Source organism: Poecilia latipinna, unplaced genomic scaffold (assembly GCF_001443285.1).
Source record: "Poecilia latipinna isolate Pla-1442-1.1 unplaced genomic scaffold, P_latipinna-1.0 Scaffold265, whole genome shotgun sequence".
NCBI lineage: Eukaryota > Metazoa > Chordata > Actinopteri > Cyprinodontiformes > Poeciliidae > Poecilia > Poecilia latipinna.
In genome coordinates, this window is record NW_015112881.1 from 215654 (window position 1) to 233778 (window position 18125).

Here is an 18125-nt window from a genome sequence, read left to right on the forward strand (position 1 = left end):
GGGAAAAATTAAACAAAATGTTGGTTTTAAAACTGGTAAGGTTTTAACCTCCTGCGTTTTTTAAAAAAAAAAAAAAAAAGAAAAAAAAAAAAGGCTGATTTCCAGATACTTCAAATCGCGAATGCACACACTGCAAACTCTGAGTTAAGGGGCCATTTGGTTGAGGAAGCTGATATCCAGCGGCTGCTCCGTGTGGAATCGCACATCAAAGTTAATCTTGCACCGTCTGCTCTGGCGCTGCAGAGCACTAATCTGCTGTCAGTGTGATGAGGCTCCTGGACCAGTTCCCCTTTCCAGCACAGAGCCACTAATCCCAAAGACCTCTCCTGCTTCTTTTTTTCCCCTCTTTTTCCAGACAACAGCAGTCGCAGGTCTGACCTTGAATACCCATCTGCTCAAGAATAGCTAAGCATAAGCTCTGCTTTTTTTTTTTTTTTTTTTTTGCATTTTCTATTACTTCTTTTTAACTTGGCTGACGTCCCTAAGTAGTTAAAAGAACCATTAAACCATAGCATTGATGTGTACGATGTTAACTCTTGTGGTTGATAACATCATCATTGTTGCTGACTACTTATAGAACCATTGAACCCTGAAGACTGTTGCCTCTTTCAGCAGGATCGTTCTCCCTGCCACCATGCAAAGATGGTTCTGGAATGGCTAGAACATAAGTCAATGAAGAATCTTCTTTATGTTCACACTAAAGTTGAGATTATCGTTCCAAACTATGATCTGAAATGGTTTGCCGGCGTCTTGTCCTGATAACTGCAGTCATCTGAGTATTTCTGCAGATGTCATGACTCTGACTCGTGCTGAAAGTGTACAGAGTGGAAAAATAATGGTGAGAGTACAGCGCCATGTGGGACTCCTTTGCTCTCACCATCTCTGTCTCATTAACTGTGGTAGAAATTACAATTCTACATGTAATGCTGCGATTACGTTCTCTGCAAAGGTTATCACACATTTTCTTGTAATTAATCAATTCTGTGAATTAAAGCTTTCCCCTTTAACCTCGCTGCAGGCTTTGAGGCATTTAAACGTAATGCAAGTTACGGCAAAATCAAAGTTTTCTGTGTTCAACTAAATGCCACCCTTCGCTCATCGTCTGCATGCCGATTAACCTACGGTGAATACATAATGAGCTCATTAGCATAATCGCTTGAACGTTCCGACGATTTTAATTTATTCTCACTTTATTTTCTTAATCCAAAGCTTTGGCACCTCGCCGTGCCTCCAGCCACTCTTGAATGTGTCTTTTCTCAATCTATTCAGCCACAAACCAGAGCGATTTTATTATCGGAGCTCTATGATTGTGTTGTAGGAACGTATTTTCAGACCCTGGCGCAACGTGAGAAAGACGGGCCAACTTCCTGGTTTCTTTTAGCATTTTCCTTTTGACTTTCCGTTTCAAACTAATTACTCTCACATTAGCACGTTCTCAAGGTAACATGTACTTTAATGGAAACATGCAGGCACTTGTAACAACACAGAGCAGCAATTCTTCCTGTAATTAAAATAAAGCGCCACAAGGAATTGCTTGCAATTATGACGACAAGGAGCTGAAGTAAAGGTGACTTGGCATATAATAGTAAGGTAATAGGCTTTTTCGGGGGCGGGGGGTTATTATTATTTTTGTATAGGACAGCAGTTGTTTCCCAAGAGTCAGCGGGTGTAGCCTGAGAGACTGGAGAGCAGAAGAAGAGAAGAAAAATGTCAAAGCAGGGCTGTGCTAGCGCTGCATGATAATAGAAAAAGAGACATTGGGAAGAAAAGGAGGGGGAAAAGAGAATGAAGTGTTTCATCTCCAGCTCATAGTTGGGAGGCAGGCAGGTCCGGGCAGACGAAGGGTGAGTCAAAGTCAGGATCGGAAGAACGCCGGAGAGGAAAGGCTTTTTATCATTCCTGACTCTTAAGAAGATCTCCCAAATGAGGGAGGGTGCGCATGCTAATGTCAAAGCCGTGTTGATAACTAGCCGCCTAGATTTTTTTTTTTTTTTTTTTATGGTTAGGGTTAAGCTGGGATTTGGAAGGGTTGAGGGAATACATGTTTGATATGTAAGCGAGAGCTGAGGTGCCTTTGCAGAAACTATACGTGGAGGATTACTCTACGGGGTTTATCTGCGTCTGCGTGGCTAAAGGAGAGTCATTTTGCTGGTCTTTATTGAGTCTGTGTGGCTCATAAGACTCTGCAGTGAACGTTAAGCTAGAAGATCAAAGCCTCATTGGCAGCACTGCACCATAAAGTCGTCATTTACTTTTCATTTATAATGCACTACCATTGCAAGGTGCGTGCTTCGTGTCTCTGTCTTTAAAGCTCTTGCAGGCTAACCTGCAGCCCTAAGCACTGACTGGATTGCTGAAGATGCATCCAAAGAAAAGAAAAGAAAATTCAGTGGGCTTCATAAGTAGTGAACATATCTTAAACAGTGTAGTGTATTCATTAAACTAATTTATGTGGGATTACACAGGAAATCGATACCAAACATGCTTACTAATTTATGTTCCTGAAAAGTCTGTTAGTAATGGCGACGACCTTCCCTTAAAAGGAAAAACTCATTTACATGTGTTGCTCCTTTATGATTTAAACTCCATTCTTCAAAACGAACTGCCTTCAAATCCTGAGGGTTTTAGGGCCTCTTTTATGCACTCTGATGTCTAATTATTTCCATTGATTCCTTAGTTAAATTCAAGTCTGGTGATTGATTGAGACGTTCTAGAGGGTTTTGCTTTGTGAAAGCCAAGGAAGTTTCCCTGAGTGAAAGCTTCCTTGGCTGTGTATTTGGGATCCTTGTGTCATTGAGAAATCTATTCTTGTTGCCTTTTCAAGTTCTCGCCAAGAATGCCCGACTTAATCCCTTCACTCATCCTTACTTTATACGACGTTTGTCATCAGCACGTGCTGAAAAACGGCACAATGCCATCAAGTTCCCACTTCCGTACTGTCCCCCCTTTTTCAAACATTGTGTATTCGCCGACATCGACTGAGTTGAACTTTAGTCTCAACTGACCAGTGGCTCCATCCTTCCAGTATTTCATTGGTTTGACCAAATGCTCTGCAGGAAATTTTTGGACAAAATGCTTTTTCTTCAACGATGCTGTGAACATCTGTGTAGCCCTGGAAGTTAAAACCACTTTGTTTTCACAGGAAAAACAAAGTACCTACTAATTTCAGGTCAAACAGCAAGAGGACGACTCTTTTGATTATTCTTCTGACTTTTGTGAAGAATACCTGATCATCATGAGTTTGTGAGGATATAATGTTTTCTGATATTTTTAGGATTTTGCTGCGGAGGTCTTGTGCGAGTTGCTGTTACTCATTATGGCATTTCTTGTGCAACACATTGATCCTCTAACCTTTTTACAGGCCATCAATTAGAAATAGACAAACCATTAAATATTGATTAACACCAATACAAAGCAAAATTGCTTTCCAAATGCTTGCAGATTTCAATGCTCTTGGTTTTTTTTAGTTTAGTTTCATCATGTGTTCAACTTTATTAACTCTATTTTATTACACATGACCTAATTTATGGACTTATTTGTTGGATTTCTTTGTGTATATATGGATTACAGGGACTATTCCTGATTTCCTTTGCATTGTTTCAGGAGAAGTATATTTCTACTGAGGAAAAACATGTTCAGCACTTATTTTTATTATTTGCCTAGCTGTATCTCTCATATCTGCTGCGCACTTCATTTTACCGCAGTTCAAAATCCAGTCAGAATAACACTGACACTTATCTGTCTCAGGTTTGTCTATCTCTGCAGCTATTGTTCACAGTTCGTAACACTTGAGCAATCTGTTTTTCCCTCCTGCATGCCGTACAGCACGCAGTATGGCCCTCTGGCTCCCCTCTCTATCTTTTGTCTCCCATCTCCCCATTATGATGTGTTGCTCTCCCTGCCTCTCCTCCTCCCGCTTATCACCTGCAGTGAAAGTCTAGCGGGCTAATCCCAGTGCCTGTGGGATTCCCCTCTCTATAATGATGTATATCTGAAGGATAGCATCAGAGCAGCATCCTATCAGCCCACACACTCCTAATCCCATCAGTCTTTGGTGTCCAAACCCAGGAGAACCTGGCGTTTCGGATGTTGTGCACCCGGCCTGCAGCCAGAGATGCAGCACGGAGCAACGGGGATGATGCATTGTGTTTCGGGGATGACGCTGGAGATCATGATCGTTTATTGTGTTTCAGATTCTGGAAACCTTGTGGTGTATCTCGCAGCACCGCAGTGCAACACGCTGTAGCGTTGCCGCTCTGCACTGACAAATTCTTGCAGGCTGTTTTCTCCCAGTGATGCTGCCAGTCTGTTCATCATTACTTTTATTCAACTGCACTCTTTGACAGTCAGCTCACAGCGGAGATGGTAAACACAGAATCTATTAAATATTTTAACATGCTGCTGATGTTACAATATCGATTTAGCGCAATCATTCAAAAGAATAGATACGATGCAGATAATTTATTCAGCAAGCTATTTTGTCTGTTTTCTGCAATAATAGTCAATTTGTGCAAAGTGCTTTGCAAAAGTATTCATATCTGTCGAAATTTTTTCCACATCATTTTGTGTTGATATGCAAAAGATTAAAAAAGGGGTAATAAATGGTAATGAAGTGGAAATAAATGATGCATTTTTGTTTTGTTTTACAGTGGGAAATCTGAAAAGTGTGGCACACTGAAAAGTTGCTGAAAGAGAAACTGTAACTCTTCCAGCAGTTACAGTTTCAAGTCTCTCTTGTTTGCAAAATAGATCTTGTTAACAATTCTCAATAGTATCATGTCTGAACTTTGACTGGACCATTCTAACACATATTCTCTGATCTTAATCATGATAACACGTGTTGTCACGACAGATGAGGGGTTAAAGTATTATAAAAAAGGGGTGGAAAATGCAACCTTTCTTCTAGTATTGCCTTGAATTTCGTTCCATCCATCTTTTGATCAGCTTAAACCAACTTCCCTAAAAACTCCATCAGCATGATTCTGCCACCACCGTATTTAGGGTGTGGAGTAATGTGTTGAGTAGTCAAAACATAGGATATTGTTTTATAACCTAGTGCTGCTGTTAACATCCCTACAACTTTACCCCCTGCCCTGTCTGGTTTGGTCCTTGGTCCTCATGATGCCGTTTGTTCAATAATGTTGTTTTTACATTAAGATTAAATTATACTCGGGCAGGTCTGTCACAATAATCAATAAATCAATTGCATGATAAATTAAAACAAACTCAGTAATTTCCGTTGGTATGATTTATCATTTCTCTTTTCTCTCTCTCTTTCTACCAAAAACTGGATGATAAAAGTCTTCAGTTTGGCGCTTTGGCCTCAACTAGCTCTTATTTAGAAGGACAGTTTTATTTACAAAGACTTCAAAATTCATTTTATTTGTTGTTTTATTATTTTTGAATATTTAAAATGTCTTCCAGCTCCAGTGTCAAATGTTCATTAGATTTAAAGTTTTCTGATCTATTAGAATGTGCTCTTGCATTAGTATTTTGCCATTACCATCCTATTACTTAAAATAGTCTCAAAACATCAGTATTATCGTTTATCGCTGTAACTTCTGGAACAATTAATCGTCCAGCAAAATTTGCGATTGTGACAGGCCTACAAGATAGATACCATTTTATTTGGAGGGAGTCAGATCAACGCGATTGAACAACAATACATGACAAACTTCTTGTGAAAGATTTTAAAAACCTTTTTGTCCGCAAACATGGTTTGTCGCACAATATCCCAATGAAATACAGTGGCGCTTATGCTTGTAACATGACAAAATTTGAGAAATACTTTTCCAGGCCTCTGCACATTTGTCTTTTCTTAGTCAACGGTCAGATTCACCGCCTCCTGGCATAGAGCGTTTTTCTTGGGGCGTGGGGGGTGTTTTTCTCAAAGTAAATATTTTATGAGTGCTCTTAATATGACAAAACCACCGTCACAACCTCTCCAGTAGCACTCCATAAATCTTGCAGTCCTCACAAATACAACCGAAGAAAAAATTTATATCATCTTGTCACTCATGTTTGTATGCCTCCGTGGCACGCCGCCAGTATAATCTATTTCCCTCAAACTCTAAATTCATACTTCATGGCACGATAGAGTTCAAAGGGAAAATTACATTTTTTTCTACATCTATTATTTAACTGTCAGCGAGGATGAATATTGTGCTCTTTCAGCTTTGTCGAGAAGGTACCGAGAATGGGACTGTTGCGCAGCAATGCACCATTTGCTCTTTGACATGACACATGGAGCCTTTCCTGTACGGTCAGGTTAATGTCTATGGGAGTCTGTAGCAAAAAATAAAAAATGTTGGGAGCATGTCCTCTCTGGCACCTTTTGATCTTCTGCAGTAGCTCGACATGGCGTCACCGTGGGGCTACGGTATGTAATACTTCCCGACCTCTTTGCTATCTTGTTATCCGCGCACACTTTTTAATGCCCGTCTCTGCCATTATCAACTTTGGGAACGGCCAGTGACAGTATCAGGGTGTCCAAATAATTGACAGGTTTTGGTCTCGCAGGTTTGGAGAGCTCGTCTGTAGTGCTGAAGCCACTGAGCTGTGAAACTGGGCTAGAGAATTACCTCAGGAAGCACGATAGGGAGGCGTGTGCAATCAGATGGCTGCTGAAGGTCAGACAAAAAATTATGCATTCATAGAAATATCAATGACAGACTGAGGACACTTGATACAGAGAGAAATTTAAAGCTCTCAACTTTCGGAAATGAAAAAGGCATCCTGAGTGTGAAAGTAGTTGCCCTAGACATTCGTGACATTTTTTGGTTTTTAATACTGAAATATCTCTTTGACTTAACCAGTACAACATAAACCACTTTCTCAGAAAATAACCCTGAAGACACAGAAATCGGAGGAAGAAAAAGCAGCCTTTGCTAGCGACTTTGCTCTAAGGAAACAGGTTGAGAACAGTGCCTTGCAAAAGTATTCATACCCTGTGATTTTTATTTCTAGATTTCGTGACAACTAGAGACCTCAATGTATTTTTGTGAATTTTATGTATATAGCCGTCAATCTGGAAGGAATATGCTGTGTGTTTATCAGATGAATGAAAAGTGTGTCATTCATTTGTCGTCAAACCCCTTTTTACTCCGATTCTCCTAAATCAAATCTTCCAATTGCCTTTAGAGTTGAACTAATCAGCAAAGAGAGTCCACCAACGTTAATGACCAAATAGCATAATGAAGACCAGGAAACATAGAAAACAAGCCAGGGATAAAGCTGTGGAGAAGTTTAAAGCAGGTTTAGATTATGAAATAATACACCAAGCTCCAATGAACTGGAACAGCTGGTAAATCAGCGTGAGTGAGATTCTGATTATTCAGATGATTGCAGTCCCCTTCATAATTCCTGTCATCAAACAACATGCGTAGACGGTGCACTGGAAACGACGATGGGCTTCATTAATCTTCACTCTAATCGGCTGATTAATCGATACAGTTCACGTAATAATTAAACTAGTTTCATCCCATTGCTTCTCATTAAAATATCAAAGTGGTGTAGATCAAAATGTGGGTTGATGAAGGAGAGATTCAATATCTTTAGCGTAAGAGATTTCATAAAACAGTCCGGCAGCTCCAGTGTCTTCATCGCGGTATTTTATAGATTCATATGCTTTTTTTTTTTTCTTTTGAAGTCTTTGACCTTCTTCACTTGGCAGCAAAATGTGATGAAGACTTTTCTACAGCTGGCCCGAGGTGCTATAGAGCTGCCTTGTGGAATATGACTTAAAATGTAGGAGACAAGAAAATCTATCTATTCATCATCTGTCCAGTGACTAAACCCTCCAAAACCCGCAGGGTTACGATGGTGCTCGTGTTCTGAAGTCATTGGGCGACAGGTTGCCACTCACCAGTCCGTCACCGGGCCGGTTCGAAGATCTCAGGTCTAATTTATCATCAGATGTACCATAATTTATTGAAACTTTCATTCCAAGGGACAATTTTTGTTATGATTTGGTGTTGAGGTAATAATGTTGTAATATAAAGCTGACCAAAAACCACTCATGCACCTTGAATGGCTAAACATCTGAATGTGTTTGTCACTTATGTGATCTGTAAGAGTTAATTGCCGCCAATCGCCTCTATTATAGAAATCAGATATTTTCAACAAGAAAACAAACAAACAAAACACTGTGACTGGAAGAGGTGGACACTTTTACAGCAATCATATAATGGTGTTCTGCTCACTTCATAGAATCATGTTGTAAAAGACAAATTGCATACTTGGTACTCTTAAGACATTGATCCACAAGAATTGCACTATTTGTCCAGATCCGCCAAGACAAGGGGCTTAGAAGATTTTTGCTTGGTTCAAATGTTTTCTTGAGGGGGTAAGAAAAAAGGTTTTTGTTTTATTCTTCCTCTATTCACTACAGACATACAGAGAGTACGGTAAATTGTTGTGACATGCCTGCAACACTATCTGGTTGTGCGCGCATAAATTTCCGCAGGCTCTTCGGTGCTTCTGTGAGCTTCTTGGCAGTGTTGCCAAGCAGCCATTTTGGAGAAACCTCCAATTTTTGTTAACGTCTCAGTGGTCCCATTTCTTTCAGTGACGACTGACGACTGTCTTTACTCTGACACACACACACACACACACACATTCAAGCATATATATATATATATAAAGTAAATAAGTCACAAGTAAAAAAACAAGGAAAGAGAAAGTTCTCCTGTTCTTAACATCGATCCTTCTCTGTAAACTTTGACTTTAGCTAAAGGATGAAATTGAGAAAATGTCAGAAAAACTCTACTTTACCACATATAGTTTATTTCCGGTTAGTTTGCTTCTCTTTAATGTATTTCAACCGTGAACCCATAAAAATAAATGTTGAAATCAAATCAAAACGTTTCTCCAAGAAACGTTTTGATTAGGGCGTCCACACTTATCCAATTGGGTTGTTCTTGCTTCTTTATTTTAAAAACTTTTCCCCCCTAACAGATTTGTTTGTTTTTTCTTCGAATTGAACAGGATATACGGCACAATCAGAAAATAATTTATCATATTCTTTTCACAGGGCTGTGTATGCTTTCGAGCGTAAATGTCACTGCATGTATACAGGTATAAAACAACAACGCATTCGTGCCGAGCATTTTTAGTTGTAATACATGTAAAGTTACAGCCGTATTGCACAGACATCTAAACTTCACCGTTTTGCCTCCCATTTCATGAACTGCAGCTGAAATAGATTTCCTTCCGGAGAGTGATCTTCCCGTCCAATTACAACGTGAAATTTTCCTTCAGGCCTTTTGATCTTGTCGCGTTTACAGTTTTATGGTTATGTTGCTCGAAATGTTTTTCATTTTCCCTTCTGCACTTGTGAATGTGAGCCGTTTCCTTCTCTCTGCACTAATGCACTTTGCAGTCTCCTCTGCTGAAGGTGAGTGGGTTACACAGGAAAATCCAGGAGGTGGAAGCTGGAAGTATGACAGAGGTGCCAGAGGATGATTGGATTTTAATGCTCCTGACAAAACCCTCTCAGCTGAAAGATCAGCCACAATCCTTTTGTCAGCATTGCTAAGCTGCTGCAATGATCACAACTGGAATGTGAGTTGGTGGGATGGCAGGACTTACTTTAACCCTCACTGCTTTAATGGGAACCAGGAGTCGGCAGGACTTACTGTTTTCTTTGCAATCACCATCGGATTGTGTGCAGCAAACTCAGCCATCAGCACCAAATAATAGAGAAGGACAGAAGTTAAAATTACCCCATTTTTTGCTTAGTTTCATTTTAGACGGAGGGCACCTACAGCGCCTTGAAGAAAATGAATAAACAAATAACATGAGTGTAAAACCATCCAGATTTTTTTTTTTTTTTTTTTCCTGCACTTCCCACAAACCAGATGGCAGTCAGATTTCAGACGCAGGGTTCTGGAAGACAATCAAGGAACAAGATTGCTTTTTAGGAAGGGGGATTGGTTTAACTAGATGTCAAATCACACACACACACGCACACAGGGAGAGAAACAGGTGCATGTTCTCGTGACTGCCTGAGTGTGTTCCTGGGCGTGTCCATGTTTTTTAGGTGTCGGCGGCGCTCGCTGTGAGGTGATGAGGTCATGCGCAGAAATCTGTCTCGAGGCCTCTCTGATGGAGGTCAGCCGCACAAACGCTGCCACCCAGGTTGATACAGGGGACTCATGAATGTTTGATTGGTCTATTATACCGCCTAGGCGGGGGTACATTCATCTGTTCGCTTTCAGACTTCAAATGTTCCCTTTGGTCTGACATTTCTCCCTCAAAGACCCACAGTTTCCACCCGTTTGCACGGCGCCCGACCTCCATCCGCAGTGCTGTCGTCTCGCTGCAGGACAATTGTTAGAGAAACCGTTGCGTTTTGGGTCCCCCCCCCCCACACACACACACACACACACACACACAATGGCATGAGCACAACACCGTTTCAGGTGGGTGGAAATGGGGAATTGATACTCAGTCATTCAGACGTTCCTCTTCCTCCGCTGCAGTGAGGATAAAAACCCGGCCATCCATCTTTGCGTCTCAGTCGTGTCAGCTGGCGGTGGTGAACGTGGATACCTGGCAGTCAGAGAAAACAAGAACAAAGCAGGAACATTACTTTAATCTGTCGCCGCCGTTAATTCCTGCCTCTGCCTTCACGCAGGAGGAGCAGCTTGGTGTGTCTCAGCCTCCCTCTTGTGAACAATCCATCACTGTTAGTGCCTCTCTCGTAAGGGCGCTTGCCCCCCTCCCTGCTTCCCTGTGCCTCCTTCGCTTACCGCCATGCCTGGTCATCACAGGTTGATGCAGGAAAACATTGCATTCCACACTCGATGCAGTCTCTTCTTCCCTGTCCACTTAATGAAGTGAAACATCTACAAGCGGTTAGCATGGCCAGCAGTATGACAGCCGTGTGACAGCCTTCAATAAAAGTTCAACATTACCGTTATGTTACCTAAAAAAAATTGAAAACAAAAATTTATGACCAGCAAACATGGCATTCAGTTCCTAAATTATGATTTTTCTGGGGGCGGGGGAACGCAAACTAATTTAGCCCTGTCCTTGGAAAACTGAGTCTGATTTCTCAAGTCATACCCAGGAATCATTACAACCTTACATTTATGATCCAGAAATCTATTAAATAGAAACCTGCCTGAAGACTGACCTACCTGTTTTAGATGCGTCTCTGTTCCCACGTGATTGAAATGATCATATTTCCACTCGGCATGTAGCTGAATACAGCAGAAACCTGTTAACCACCTATTCGTTTTAAGTTATTCATTTAAAACATGCAGGATAATGTGTCCCAAGGAAAAAGACCGAGAATCGTTGGGTGCAGCAACACAAAAATATCCTCACAAACAGATGACAAAAACTGCATGCAGTATGAAATGAGTTCAACAGTCAACCAGAGACCAACACTCTATATCCATGACAATAATTCACCAATAAGTCTCTTTCAGACGAGAATATCTTACCCCACTCAGTTTTTTTTTTTTTTTACATGCTTGTTGCAGAATATTAACTGTTACCTGGAGAGTGTCAGCTGGTAATTCCTGGTTAAATAGCTGGGCTATCTGCTCCTGACTGGTTACAGTCAGCTGTTAAACAGAAATGGCTCTTTAACGTCTTGCATGCCGACAGTATGTCCTGTAATAACAGTTAGGGGATCTTGCATACTGTGACTTTCCCAACAGCCAACTTTTGTTTTTTTGTTTTTTTCTAAGAAAGACGAAATGTGACGTCAAAACCAGGATGCAGCTTTGGAGAAAACGTCACTGATAGCAAAACTTCATGTTTCATCTTTTTTGAAAGAACACCAAACCTTAATGACGGTATGATGGGTATTTTTAATGATTTTCATAGTGTTACTTTTTAACCTGCCATTTTTTTTTCCCCCTATCTTTTGATATGGCTTAACGTTTGGCCAGGCTTTATATGTTTGGGGTGAATTTTATTTTTTCCAAGTATTTTTTTTTTCTCACCTCTCTTTCATGTTCCTTTTAAACTAGCTGGAGAAATGAGTGTCCCTTTAGTATTACTTCAGAATTACTCCCATTCAAAGTGCATTTTTTAATACACTGCTGTACGTGTTTGATTTCTGTTTTGCTTTGATTTCCCTGGAGTTGAAACCCTTTCAAAGTTTTACAGTTTACTGGTTTCTACTCAGTACAGGTATTTTATGCACCTACTATCACTCTACCATGCTGCATGTGCTGAATGGAAACAGTTTAAGATTTCTGGCGACTCTTGAGGACGGCACAGAAAATCAAAATTGATTAGAAACAGTTGCTATCATTTTTTAGTCTTGGCTCTAAGGAGCCCAGCTTGCGAAGGGTTAAAAGCTTGGGCAGCTTTGATACTGGCCAATCCCAGCCACCAGTTAGCGTTTTTGAGTAACAGAAAGCTAAATATAAACACAACATCCAGAATCAGCTAATTTGACACAAGCTGTCAGGTCTCGTCTGTGACTGCATAAGAAAATTATTTGACTTGTAATGATCTGTAAAACTAATGACATCTGTGTGAGATTGGTCGACCTGAAAGCAAACTGTTGTACACGAAACCTATGGAGCGTGATATTAAAATGTCCACTTTTACATCTTTTTTTTTTTTTTTGTCGAAGTCCAGGCCGCCGGGTCCAACGTGATGGAAACCCAAAAGCCTAATGACTCAGGCAGACGGCTGTGGGCATTAGACAACTTCATTTATGAAATAGTCAACCTCCCGTGTAGCGATACATTCACATTACGCCGCCTCAGTTGAGAGACGTGGCGCTGTCACAGACGCTGAGCAGTGCTGATGTCCCTTCCTACCTGCATTTATCTTCCTCACTGGAGGTAATGGTCTTCTCAGGTCATTTGCGCATTAGGGTCCAGATCATTCATCTCACCCACCTGCAATCCCACAAACTGCTGGTTGTCTGGAGGAAGGCTTCGGAAACAAGGAAAACATACACTCCCTGAATCATTCATGTGCACTGGATGTGAATCTCGGCGTTGCCTGTGGCCTACCACGTCAACAGAGGGCCGCTGGTAAAAGAAGCAACACACGTCCGAATGCTTTCTGCAAAGGATTTCTTGGTTTCAGTCTGATTTGCTCATTTTCTTCAAATAACTACGTCAGCCAATGTGGTGAGAACACGTTCTTCCCTTTACAGATAAATGTGTTTCTTTTATTCCCGGTTGCACTTGTCACTCGAGGGCTGAATCCTATTTCTTCTCGTCACGCCTACACCTTTTTCTGGGTTCCAAGTATCCTCTTGGCCCTTCATTTTGTCTGAATTCAGGTGGAATGTCAGAGTTAGAAGTGTCAGCAATTTGTTTTGTGATGGAGGAAGAGTGTGAAGTTGTGTAAAGTGCTTTCACCCGCAGAAGTATTTACCTGTTTCAAAAACCAGTGTGATGTCATATTTAATGTCTTCCATTTGTTTTGCTTTGAGTGCGGCAGCAATCACTCGTCAAGTGGTCAAACTAGAGAAATTTACGGAAAAGTTTTTCTGTCCTCTGTGCCAACGCTTGAAATTTCACCCTATTTTTGGTAAACACACAAACACATCATTTGATACAGGTTGTATACATGTTTATTCAGAAATAGGGGTAATTAGGTGATATTTTCTTTTTAGGTTGGATTTAAAACTATTACTTATTTTTGTAAAAAGCAGTAGAATTTGTTTTATCAGAGTCCTAAAGCTGACCTCTGAAAGTACTCCAAAAGTCCATCATCCAAGAGTCACAGAAGAACTCAGAACAACGTTTGTAGCCCTGCAGTCCTCACTTGTCTCAGTTAAAGTTGGTGTTCAATAGGAAATATAACAATGAGCGTTCTGAAGGTAGAAACACTGCTGACCAAAGAGACCTCATGTTTCCCATGAGACATCCTGATGATTCTCAAGACTTTCAGGAGATAATCTGGTGGACTAACGAGACAAAAGTGGGACATAAAGTTGTGCTTCTTTTTATATCTGGTGAAAAACAACCGACTTTTTAGTAGTAAATATGGGAATGGGTGTTTGATGGTCAGGAGGTGCTTTGCTGCTTCAGGATAAAGTCCCGTCATTGGTTTGTGACATTAGGCTTATAGAACAGAACATTAACCCGAAGCAGACATGACTGAGCGACTAAAGGACCCCGCCACTCCCCAGAACAAACTCAATGAAGGTTTTGGAGTGGCCAAGTCACAGTCCTGGACTCCAATCCAGTGACGTAACCATAACCATAAACAGATCGTTCATGCTCAAAAACCCTCCATGTGGCTCAAACAAAGCAATTCTGAAAGCAAGAGTGGACCAACATTTCTCCACAGAGCTGTAAAGGCATATTGCCTTTTTACTACAAATGCTTGATGGCGGTTGTTACTGCCATGAGTTGCACAGCCAGTTATTAGTTTTAGGTGGACAACTCTCTCACATAGGGTCAGCTTGGTTTGGAAAACCATTTTCCCTTTGATTAGAAACATTTATGTATGAGTGACAATAAATCAAAAACGTTAAAAGTCTGTAAATGGGGAAAAAGATGAGATTGAACCAAGGTATGCAGGAAAAAAAAAGAAATTTCTGATTAAACTAGAGTTTTATGTTCAGCACAATCACATCTGATTTTCTAATAGCACAGCAACACAAATTTGGTATTATGCTTAAATTGTTCTCATCACAGAAAGCCCGTTTGTGCTACGAAACACAATCCGATGAAGGTTACTGAAAATGTACAAAAGCTTCTGATCTCTTTTTCTTTTTTTCCTACACTTGATTTCACTCCATATCTGCGTTTCATCCTTCACAACCTGTCTTAATATGACAATACAGAACAAAGCTCCACAGTAGCACGGTCTCAAACAAAACTCCCCAGGTTTCAGCCCACCGCCCCTCCCCTCTTCGCTCGCGCTCGATGTGAAACCGCTCCCCGTATCTTTCACAAGCTGTTTGGCTAACGGAGGTCACGGAGGATGTGTAGCGCATTTGGTCACGACGTGAAGGCATTAGCCGCTGCCAGCAGGTGTGTAATTGTATATGAAAAAAGGGTTTTTAAAGGAGGGTGGCACAGAAAGAAAAGTAGGCCAAGACAAGTAGTCTTCAGAGAAGTCCTATTTATTCCTCGCCCGCTTCTGATGTGTGACTTCTTATTTGAAGTTGTGAAATAATCCAAGGTCAGTGTAACTATTTCAGGACTCCTAAAATAACATGAAAAACACACAGCAGCTACAGTACCTGACAAAAGTGTTCCCAACCCCAAATTTTACATGTTTTGAGGTGACATCCACAAACTCTGTAGTATTTTTTTTCTATTGTGATTTAAACCGGACAAGGTGTGAAATCATGCATGGTTTCCAAAGTCATTTGCAAATAAAAATCCAAATTGGCCTGCATTTGTGTTCATCCCCCATTACTCTGACACTACCAAAGGAAATCAGTGGTGAGAAAGTTGAACATACAATTGTTGTTTTTTTTAGCTCCTGAGCAATAAACTACACGTCATATTTTTATCAAGCTAATAGCTTTTGAACATTATAGACATTGTAACATTATGTTTTTACATTAATAAGACAGGCATACATTTTCCTACATGTTTTGTGTTGCTTTCCTATTTTTTCCTTTTTTTTTTGTCTAAAAATATGTATTTTTATTTCTCAGCAACAAGAACGAGATATGTGCACTCTTAAAAAAAAAAACCTTGTCCAAACAAACAGAATAAGTTCGTCTGTGCAGCCAGGCTACGTTTGTGCCATTCTTGAATTGTGGTTAGGGGAGTCGCACTAAATTATGCAAAGGGCAACAAATGGTTGCACTTTGGACAAACCTAGTTAAAATCAAGGCATACAGAACCATTCAATAATTAAAATGTGTCTTAACATTCCATTTACTTCAGGAACTTTTATTAATAAGTGAAACACAGTTCAGAGATTCATTAGACACAGATGAATGTTTAAAAGCCTTTATTTCTGTTAATTATGATGATTTCCCACTTACAGGCAATAAAAACATGGCATTTAAAATTAGAATATTACAATAAAAAGGCTGTTTTTAAAAACGGAAATGAGAAGCATAAAAAGTATGCTGCACACTGGTTTAGAGGTTATTTTCAAAAGGTACTTTCAATCTGACGAAAAGGCATCGTCTGAACGCCTTTTCTAATTGAATGTTGGATTAATGTGTTGTAACGGCCCAGTCAAAACTTAGATCTAAATCAAATCGAACATTCGCGTAAAGACGAAAATGTAAATGACACCGACGTTGAGGTCACCAGTGTCAACATGCACAGATGACCTCCTTCCAGTCTGACCAGCGATTTGCCGGGTAAAATGTCAGCGTAGATGTGTAAAGCTAGAAGAGACATGCCCCCCGAAAGACTTGCTGCTCTAATCTGCAACGAAAGGCGGTTCGATGAGGTGTTAGTATTCATCAAACAAAAGTGATCCACGTGTTTGATTTGTTAAAAAAAACCCATAAAAACATTGAATTGATGCCTCCTTTATCCCCCCTCTTCAGTTATTCACTACTTTGTGCTGGTTCATCATATAAAACGCATTGAAATGTTATGTTTGTTAAGCAGCTGTGTTTTAAAAATATCATAAGGCAGGAGTACTTTTGCTAGGTTTAGTTAGATAATCTAATAATATAGTTACATAGTCTCTCTCCTGTGTGTCTGTTTACAGTGATGTGTGTTTTTTTCCTGTCTTTCAGGTACGGTGACATGGTGCCAAAGACGATTGTGGGGAAGGTGTTTGGGTCCATATGCTCTCTGAGTGGGGTGCTGGTCATCGCCCTGCCCGTCCCTGTGATAGTGTCAAACTTCAGCCGTATTTACCACCAAAGCCAGCGGGCGGAGAAACGACGAGCCCAGAGGGTACTGACCCACCCCCAGGCCCCCAACCCCTCTCCTTCCTCTTCCCTTCTTTTTATAGTGTTTGTTTTGCTTCTCTCTGCCATTTTTTCCTCTGTCGCTGTCTTATCCGCCTGTAACAGAATGACGGGGCAAACACTATCTTCCAGAATATTAATCTTTTATTGTGCTTATGTGGATGTTCGCATCGGGACGGCCTCAACTTGCTTGAATGTATTTCAGTGGGAGTCAGAAATAACAGAAGGGAATGACGAAGCCTAAACAAAGCATATATCTACAGATTATCATGTCAGCAGCTTTTTATTTTAAAAAAATATATATATTATTCTTTTATTTTATTTTTTTTTCTCCCCCCACTTAAAGTGTTTGCCAAGGCAGAGTTTTTCCTAATTGCAGATTTAAGCAGAACTTCTCCCTGCCCAGTTCTGTTGCTGTCAGGCAGAGACAGACCCAATTAGTGTGACAGACAGACAGACCGTCAGGGGCTAAAACAGAGGTTCTGTTTGTTCAAACAGAAAACTCGCCTCGCTAGAATCCGTGCTGCCAAGATTCGGGGCACTAACGCCTATATGCGCTACAAACAAAACGGGCTCCTGATCGACGCGCTGGAGGAGGTAACGGTGCCAAGCAGCAGCAGCATGGGGGCTGACCGACCGGGGTCCTCACTGACGCTTGCATGCCGCTTTTTGCTCGAGGAGGGACTTTGGGCTGGGCCGGGGCGGGAGGGGCATGCCACCAAACACACACACACACACACAACGTGGAGGTTTGGGAGGGCGGGGCGGGGCTTCTCATGCAGTGACATAGGGGCCGATGTCATTCCAGTGCTTCAGTGTGATCGTCCTCTCTCTTGCATCAAACCTTTCGGCTGCAGCATTGACATGAACACTATCGCTCTGTCCCATACAGCAAGAGGGTTTGAATGGGTGGGGGGGGACTCTTTCCTTCCGGTGGAACGCAGCCATTACAGTCGCACTGACTCATAATCAAGCTCTGCATGTTTGTCCAACAGGGTTTGGAGGGGAAGGAGGGAACCTAAAAAAAAGGGGGGCCTTGTCGGAGAGCGCGTCGGGCCGTGGAAGCTGTGTGCTCAGCCTGCATCTCCTCTAAACTCTGTTTGATCTGTGTGTGTGTGATTTCTTGAGCATCCAGGTCGTACACTAATGCAACATGTCGTCCATCTCAGAGCCGCGCAGAGCTTCATCAACTACATGTGTGTGTGTGCGTTTTTTTTTTTTTTTTGTTTTTTTTTTTCAGCGTGGGGGGGGGTTTTATGTTTATATTGTTTATTTTTTTGGTAATAGTGGTTTTACT

The 18125-nt window shown here is 41.1% G+C and overlaps 1 protein-coding gene across 3 annotated transcripts in view; it reads left to right on the plus strand.

Annotated features, from left to right (window-relative positions):
- LOC106947967 (potassium voltage-gated channel subfamily D member 2-like) overlaps window positions 1-18125 on the plus strand; it is a 95205-nt gene that overhangs the window by 62770 nt on the left and 14310 nt on the right. For 2 of the 3 annotated variants that reach the window (XM_015033348.1, XM_015033349.1), the window contains exons 3-4: window positions 16652-16814; window positions 17327-17425. In XM_015033348.1, coding sequence (XP_014888834.1) covers window positions 16652-16814; window positions 17327-17425 — 262 coding nt within the window. The remainder of the gene's footprint in view (window positions 1-16651; window positions 16815-17326; window positions 17426-18125) is intronic. The other variant, XM_015033350.1, reaches the window with a different exon arrangement.